This window comes from Octopus bimaculoides, chromosome 10 (assembly GCF_001194135.2).
Source record: "Octopus bimaculoides isolate UCB-OBI-ISO-001 chromosome 10, ASM119413v2, whole genome shotgun sequence".
Classification (NCBI taxonomy): domain Eukaryota; kingdom Metazoa; phylum Mollusca; class Cephalopoda; order Octopoda; family Octopodidae; genus Octopus; species Octopus bimaculoides.
In genome coordinates this window covers 88,674,092-88,683,451 of record NC_068990.1, presented here as the reverse complement: position 1 = coordinate 88,683,451, position 9,360 = coordinate 88,674,092, and the positions used below count along the sequence as shown (strand labels likewise).

The window sequence follows — 9,360 nt, the reverse complement described above, 5'->3', positions numbered from 1 at the left end:
CATGGTTTTGGCTAAATGCAGTCCATTAAAAACTACTGCTTTGTGCCTAAATTAGAAACCATTATTGTTATTAGTAGTAGTATAATTATAGGTAGTTGACTGAAAGATAACAAGGGCATCAGAAGTCTGTATCAGGGGATTGCTACATTCTAGTAAAGAAAAACTCAGACATTATATTTACAGAGTTCTGGATGATAGCACAAAGTATGGCAAAGAAATTTCCTGTTAGAAGTTAAGAGAAAATCTATCAAAATGTGCTGTAATATAGCTATGGAAGTAATAAGTTTACTTGTCAAACATAAGGTATAAGGTAGAGTTATTTCTGCATGGTTAAAAAATCACTTCACAACTAAACCTTATGGATGAAAAAATTACATAGACAGAGAGAACAAGAAAGAAGCAACTTATGTTACCATTACAGGTTTCCACAATTGGAGACCATTTGTTGTCCTTTTCACATATTGACTTTAGTTTTTCTCCCTTTGGGCAAGTATAGGTCACTTCAGATTTATAGGTGGTGGCATCGTAGGACTTTTCTGCACCAGCAATGTCTTTTGGATTTCCACAGTCAATGTCTTTATAAGCTGAAATTGAAAACAGAAACTGATATCAATGGTGAATGTATATTATGTGTGTGCCTTACTAAATAAGTAGGAAAAGTGTTGGTAGGAATTCCATATGATGTACTCAGTGTAACATAAGGACATATGAGAGGTGCAATGGAATTACTGTACGGTTAACAGAGAAAGTAGTCTTTGTATGTGGCAGATGTACAAGAATAATAAACGTTAAGGACACATGGGAATTGGATTTTTCAGGAAACCCGCTTGAGGTTGTAGAGAGTGTCTGTTACATGGGTGACCTAATTAGCAGTGGAGGAAGATATTTTGAATGTATAATTGCTTGATTACAAATGAGATAGAGAAAGTTCAGAGAGCTATTACCCTTGTTAGCAACAAAAAATCAGTCTCTTTGAGTGAGAGGCAGATTTTTATGTCTTTGTGTACAAACAGCTGTATTATATAGCAATGAGATTATATTATCACCAATATCATCTTTTTCAACTGTATACCATGTGCACTTATATTTTCTGTATATCTATCTGATTTTCTGTAATCCACCACAAAATATGCCTCTTTATGTGTCAACAACGTAAACTGTTGCATTGGAGAGAAATAAAAGAAATCATTTTTATTATTTTTATAATTAAGGATTGTTGAGCCACAGAATCATTAGAGCATTGGCAGGAATAATCCTTTGTATTATGTATTCAGGCTCTTTATTTTCTGAGTTCAAACCCAACAAATGTCAACTTTGCCTGTTATCCATTCAGAGATTGATAGCATACAGTACCATTCAAGCACTGAAGTCAGTGGTAAAAACTAAACTCCTGACATCAGAAACTCATGGCCTTGTGAATAAATTAAAAACTATTATTATTATTAGCTGTATTTAAGGTAGAAAGATGGCAGAAATGTTTCCCTGGCAAGTAAATGCTTAGCGGCAACTCATCGATCATTACATTCTGAGCTCAAATTCTGCCAAAGTTGACTTATCATTTCATGCCTTGGAGCCAATAAAAGAAATACCAGTCAAACACTGGAGTTAATGTAATTGATTAGTCTCTCCTGTAAAATTTCAGGCCTTGTGTCTATGGTAGAAAGAATAATTAAGGATGGTAGATTGAAAGAATCATTAGTGCATTAGAAAATTGTTTCAGAGGATTGTTGAATTCTGGTAAAGAAGGACCCACAGCATTATACTGTACTGTACAGAGATGATGGTGCATGGTACTGGTGAAAAAGTTAGAAATTAAGAGAAGACACACATAAAATCCCTCAAGTATGACTGTGAGGTTAAGAAGGTTACTTCACAAATCTGGGGTCCTGGTTGGAATCTTGTTTATGAGGTTAAAAATTTACTCCACAAATTAGGATGAAATTTGGTAGATGAAAGCTGTGTGGAATCCTGTTGGAGGGAGAAACTGCCACATATCTCCTATTTGGTTGGTAGACTTAATCCATCATCCAATTTAATGCCTGGCCTTTGGGTAGAATAAATGATGTCCACTCTATTGCAAGTATTTAGGGAGATCTTTGAACTGTGAATAGCTTCCTTTCTCCCTCCCACCTCCATCATCACTGTGGAAATTGCCATATAGTCAACCAGTCCTACTCTGACAAAGACATTTAGCATACAAATAAAACAAAAATAAAGCAAAATTACAAAGACAGAGACAAAAAGAGAGAAGCTATTTGCATTACTTTTACAGGTAGAATCTACCGAAGTCCATTTGTTGTCCTTTTCACATTTTGATCTTAGTTTTTCTCCCAGTGGACACGTGTAGATCACTTCATCTCTGTAGTTGCTGGAAGCACAGGACTTTGATGCACCAGCAATATCTCTTGGTGGTCCACAGTTTATTTTGTCATTAGCTAGAATTGAAAATAAAAATTGATATCAATGGTGTGTGCATTTTAGGAGGAGGGTGAAAATGAGGAGATTATGACAAGGTTAAAACGAAACATTGTGTGAATCAATTGGAAGAAATTTGCTCACACATACAGAAACATATACGTGTATAATTTTCTTCTATTTTTAATTATTTGAAGACTTTCTGTTAGGAGGAAGCTGGTATCTAACAAAGATACAAAGCTCCAATGTTGGAATGGAGAAAAACAAAAAAATTTATATTGTGAAATTAAGAAAAGTCTTGCCTTCTTGTACAGAGCCTTTCTAGTTGTTATCAGGATCTTGCAGGATTTACATATGAGTGAGAGACTTGCCAGTATATATATATATATATATATATATATATATATATATATATGTGTGTGTGTGTGTGTGTGTGTGTGTGTGTACACATATGCTCATACACACACACACACATGTAACAAACTGAACCCAGAACCCATTTTTAAACTTATTACTTACTTTGTTGGGCTCCCCTGGTCAAATTGCCGTATCAATAAAAATAATGAACAAATGCAGTTAACTACAACATATTTCCAAAGCAGAAAAATTCAAATCATAAGTGAAATTAATTCACAACATGCTTTATATTTGCATCAATACTCAACGTGGAATTTGATTTGATCTGAGTGGTGTCATACCTGAAGATGAAGCATATTATATCATTATTTTATGATGTAATTACACTTATAGTGTTAATTGTTCTGCTTCAGAAATATGTGCTTTACTTGAGTGTATTTCTCCATTTTTCACTATTCCTATGTTTATTCATCACATACTGGGCAATCTACATAGCTATTCAATTTGGAACATTTGTCATCTTAACAAAATTATTCCATCAATTTTGATGTACAATGAAGTGAATGTGATATATTGAATAATGAATTTTATTGATCTATTATTTTTGCCTTTCAGTGTTATATACAAGCCATATCTATGCTAGATGCTAACAAGCTGTTGACTATAAGCTACAGGATTCCCTTGAAATCATGTACATATATGTGTGTGCGTGTTTGTTATAAGCATATACATATTAGATATGTGTATATGTAGAAACAAACAAACTAGCACACACATGCATACAGACACGTGAAATAAATGAATTACACTCCACTGACCTGGGTTCATGATATGTATATCCCATCCATCTTTGTTGGGTTTAAGGTCATAAGTCAGGTGAGTCTCATTAGATGGAATACAGGATTTATTTTGTTCATGATACTCATAAGATTTACATCCTGGAATTTGAAGACAAGCACGATCACACTCCTTTAAACTGATTCCTTTAATCCGATCAGGTGAATCATGCCCTGGTATGGCAATTTTTTTTAATGTTAAAAGATCATCATCGGCTAGATAAAGAAGAAATGAAAGAAAACAAGAAAAATATTTTATATTCACACACACATTAAATATTTTATAGCATCTGTTGCATAATTTGTTTTAAATGATGACAATGACGACAACGATGATGATGGTGATGATGACAATAATGATGACAATGATGAATGTGAGCCTCCTCATCATCATCATTATTGAACGTTCATTTTTCCATGCTGGCATGGGTTTGGCATACCTGCATTATAAACAAATAATTGATCTACAAAATGACAACTTAAAATTCATGTGAATGTAAAACATCTTCAGGCTAATTTGATGACAAAATAAACACTTATGATGATTCAAAGTGAGAAATACGAAGGCTGTGGTCAATGAAGAGAGTAGACGTGATGCCAATAGTAATTGGTGCATTTGGAAATATCAGCACTCAGCTACCAACATGGCTGAAAAAGACTGGTGCAAGTGTGAAGGAGGATCACCTACAAAAATCAGCATTGCTTGGAACTGCAAGAATTCCTTGCAGGGTTCTTGAAGCATGACCAGTAAACAAGTGTCACCTTAGTCTGCTGGCTGTGGACAGCTGACACTTTCCATCATACCCAGCAAAATAAGCTGTGAGTTTCCATATAATAATAATAATAATAATAATAATAATAATAATAATAATAATCATCATAATATTCATGTTTAAGTAAAGTGACAAGTATTTCCTTTCTTACACACACACATGCACAAGAACACACACACACACACACACAAAGAAGCAATTGAAAACATAATACAGAAAAGTGTTCAAGGTAAACAAATGCAGTGTGAAAAGGCCCTAACAGTATTTATATTTACTAAAATTACTTATTTCTGGAATGTGCTTGTCTGTCCGAGTGGTTAAACCTGTCAATGTCTTTACAGAAATGGTTTTCTATAAACTATGAAGTATAAATGCAATCATAAATTTCAGAAAAAGAGAAATACAAAGAATAATTACAATCTACTTGTTGGTAGTAATCTCTGTCTTTGGCTGATTTTATTTTCTTGGAAGTAGCTGCAGTTTCCTTTGATAAATAACATTTTCCACTTGCTTTAGTTATTTCAAAAGATAAACAAGTTTTGTCAGACAAACATTTTTCTGCACAGAATTCTGTTGACACATTTTTTTTTCTCAACAAAGTTTTTCCAGGTACATCCAGAATTGCATCTTTTACTCTCACAAAATTGACCTTAGTAACTAGAATTAAAGGAAGATTGAGACAAATGTAAACAACAAAAACAACATCAATAATTTCTAATATAGAAAGATGTACAAAAGTTTGAGGTAGGAGCTGATCGATTCAATTGTACTTGACTAATGCTTGTTTTATCAACCACAGAAGTATGAAAGCTGAAGTACATTTAGATGGGATTTGAACCTAGAATGTGAAAGGATGTAACTGAATATGACTAGTCATGGAAAAGATTATTGCCCATCTCTTTATTGATTTTGCAGTGTTTTGTCTTGGAAAACTAAAATAATCTCACATTCATCACCAAGTAAATAAATATTAATGTGGACACTCACAACCTCATGTAACCAGCTAAGGAATTTTATTTCTTCAAAAATTATTCTTTTAATGAGATGGGAAAAGAAAAGTGATTATCTTAAGGAATTTCTCTCTTCTGAATTTAATGACCAGAAAAAGAGATTAGCATAATGATTTTACCAGCTGTTGAGGGTGTAATTTTAATTAGTCATCACAACTTCAATAAGTAGCCATTTTTCTATTTGTTTTTGATGCAGAAAGTGACCCTGAGTATTTTCCTCATCTACATATATGGATTGAATGGTGTGAGTCAATGATTCAGGTTTGATTCTCAGTTTAAGTCAGTTCATTTTACATAAACAATAAGAGACCTTCAGAAAGACATGAATTTCACATAAACTCATGGCATTTCTAATTATGTTTGGTCATATTCTTAAATAATGAATAGATAATTGATTACACTGTGGTGATACTTATATGTTCTTATAAGCTACTTGTGAGAGAAACAGCTATGTCGTGAATTCTATGGTACCCTGTGGTCCGCATCCAGCAAGAACAACTGTGTCTCAATGTGCCTGTTTATTAATGCCAGATCACCTAATGTAATCCTAAGTATATACGATTAAACTCGATTGGGCAATGTAATTAGTGGGCATTACATGCTTGTATCTATAGAGGGTTAATTGAGTGGAAGATCATTGATATTCACAAGGATATTCTGGGGTTCAATGTGAATAAGGTGGTAAGTTTGTTTCAAAGAACTTCTTGGACATGGAATGCTATGGCAACTTCATGGAGCCCTTGGCAGTGTTATCAAATAGCTCAGTAAAACCAAGAGAAAATCTAGTCATAGAAGTTCTGATAGACAGTGCTGTGCAAGATTTTCACAGTGGAACACATTAATTTTACATGCACTGTCAGTGTCCATGCATTATATGCATTATAGACTTGTAGATTTATGTCAAACTGCTGCTATTGTGTGTGTGGAACGATCTGACTATCATTCAAGTCCATCATTATGATCACCTCATATCCTCCTTTAACTGAGCAAAGATGTTCCTTTTCCTCTGTCTGCTAGCTGTAGTAAAAGAGGTTGTGTGATGGATGAGGTTGAAAGGTCTGGCAATTGGAGTTTTCCTCTTTGGTCAGTACCTAATCTGTATTTTTAAAGTTTCACTTGTAAAGAAGATGAGGATGGAGAGGAAGATATTCTCCTCTAGGGAAATTATTGAAAGTGACATGAGAGTGGATGGATCGTGCACTACATAAACCTGAATCTCAAAGAATATTACTCGGAGAGGACACTTGTCCTTGGCGTTCATGATGATCTTTGATGGTGGGGGTTCATCAATTAGTTTTAGATAAAGATCCTTCAACATTCAAGAGAAATGTATCATCATTCTCATCTTTATTTTAAACGTATACATGAATACTAAATATAAAACTGAAAGAAATGCTTTATGGTATGTATTCAGACTCTTCAGAAACCACTGTTATTATTTGTCTCATTATGATTTAGGATGGTGGAATGAATGACCATTAGAGTATCAAAAGTTTTGGATGATTACTGAGTTCCAGTAAAGGAAAATTCAATGTGTTGCATTGTTCTGAGTTTTAGAGGATGAAGCAAAGTATGGGTGAGAGAGCTGAAGTTAGAAGTTAAGAGAAAAACTGCCTAGGTTAGCTGAGATAGAACTGTGGAGGTAATAAGTTTACTTGACAAGAATCTGGTACTGTCTGCACTTATGGCTGCATGATTAAAAATCTGCTTCTTGATTAAGGATTGTGAATGGAATTTGGTGGAAGGAAACTTTGCAGAAGCCTGCAGGAGAGAACATGCTTTCTCACTTGCTGCTCTTGTTCAGCTGGCTTAATCCATCAACCAAATTAATACCATTACCTGGCTCTTCAAAATCTTTAATGAAGCCCACTGTGTTGCAAACATTTAGGAAGGTCTCTAGTTTGAGGATAACTATCTCTGACCCTCCTACCAATCAGAAACACAATGAAAATTTTCATGGACACAGTCACACTTCCTTTGACATAAACTTGGAACACAAAGCTAAAAGAAAATTATGAAGATAGAACCTATTTATATTACCTTTACAAGACACCTCTGGAGCCCATTTCTTGTCTTCTTTACATGTTGCCTTTAATTCTTTTCCATCATGACAAGTATAGATCACTTCAGATTCATAGGTAGTAGTATCATAGGATTTAGATGCACCAACAACATCTTTTGGTGGTCCACAGTTAATTTTTGTGACAACTGTAATTGATAAAAGAAAGTGATGTCAATTGGGAGTATATGTTAGGAAGAAGGGGAGAATGAGGAGATAATTACATTTGTGCCAGAAGTTCCAATGTGGACATTTCAGAGTGTTTGGGTGTCAATCTGAGGACAGTGCAATCTTAGAACATGTAGTGAGAATGATAAAAATCAAACATCCAGTCAACATCATAGTGTTTGGAGTAATCACTAGTGATAGCAATGTTGTGCTTCCATTCATCTTCCCACAAAATCAAAAACAAACAATGCGCAAATGCAAAATTAAAAGTATAAAATGGTGACAATTTACCTATTGCACCTGTGTGTGTGTGTGTGTGTGTGTGTATATATATATATATATTTCAAAATGTAACCACATGTGGATCATTAGTGATTTTTTCCCCTCCTTCTTCCTTTTCTCTTGGACTTTTTTCCGTCTCCTGTTTCTGACAAAGAGCTTTGCTCAAAATGTAAAAACTACCTTCTTTCCTTCCCTAAGCATCTGCTAATACTTTGCATGTACCACATTCTTGTGTTTGATCTTCGTTTTTTGGGGATTTACTATATATACATATATATGATGGCAGCCACCAAGGAGTACATCATGATGATGATGGGAACATCACATATATGGAAGTTTTAACATTTTAAACTCTGACTGGTAATGTACCCCTGAAACGGCTATAGATGGAACACTCTCTTATTCTTTTGGATCCTTTTTGTTTACTGTTCTTAACCTTGATATCTTGTGTCACTTTTATTTCATATTTTAGATGTATTAGAAATTTTAGACGATTTAGGTGGTCTGCCATTTTGAAGACTGATATCTTTATTCCTATATTTATAAACCTCTCATTCATTTTGTGCCCCCTACATTTATCAAACACAACTTTTTACATGTAATCCTTATTTATATGTAATATTATATGTATTTTTATAGAATATATATTTTTATAGATGGGGCACATAGAAGACATGGAACAAAGTACTGAATGATAACATCAGGACACTGAGCCTTTCAGGCAAGATGTCAAAGGGCCAAGATGCCTGGTGCTTTGCTGTACTCAAGAAGACCTGTGGTCCACAGCAGAAGTGTTAAGGTCAGTCCCCTTGGTGAAAAGGATTAGCCTGCAAGAATCCTGTGCTGGTGCCACATAAAAAGCACTTGTGCTGGTGCCATATAAAAGTGCACTTGCTGGTGCCATGTAAAAGCATTCAGCACACCATAAAATGGTTGGCATTAAGAAGGGCATTCAACCGTAGAAACCATGCCAAATCAGACTGCAGTCTGGTGCATCTCTCCAGCTTGCTAGCTTTAGTCAAGCCATCCAACCCATGCCAGCATGTATGGATAATTTATCCTGATCACGCTATTTATAGCATTATCACGTGTTTGAGTAATAAATATATTTCTGTATCTTACAATACATCTCAATGCTTCTAAAAACAAACTTTGTTTGTTTACTTTCATTGTAAAGTTGAATTTAACGTTAGCGTCTTATGAAGCTAAATTTACAAGTTCTAAAATTGCAGAAGAATTCGTTGCTGGGCAGTTTAGTTTAATGGTAAAACACTTGACGTGTAATCACAGAGATGTGAGTTCGAGTCTCATGGCTGGCCAGTAACGTATTTTCCTGCAATAAATGGATAATTTATCCTGATCACGCTATTTATAGCATTATCACACATTTGGGAAATAGATTTATTTCTGTATCTTATATATATATATCATCATCATCATCATCATCGTTTAACGTCCGC

The 9,360-nt window shown here is 34.5% G+C and overlaps 1 protein-coding gene across 1 annotated transcript in view; it reads right to left on the bottom strand.

The window, feature by feature from the left end:
- LOC106869390 (uncharacterized) overlaps window positions 1–9,360 on the bottom strand; it is a 206,146-nt gene that overhangs the window by 87,282 nt on the left and 109,504 nt on the right. The window contains exons 37-41 of the mRNA XM_052970991.1: window positions 7,432–7,599; window positions 4,799–5,038; window positions 3,591–3,824; window positions 2,265–2,435; window positions 414–584 (exon numbers count right to left, since the gene is read on the bottom strand). Coding sequence (XP_052826951.1) covers window positions 414–584; window positions 2,265–2,435; window positions 3,591–3,824; window positions 4,799–5,038; window positions 7,432–7,599 — 984 coding nt within the window. The remainder of the gene's footprint in view (window positions 1–413; window positions 585–2,264; window positions 2,436–3,590; window positions 3,825–4,798; window positions 5,039–7,431; window positions 7,600–9,360) is intronic.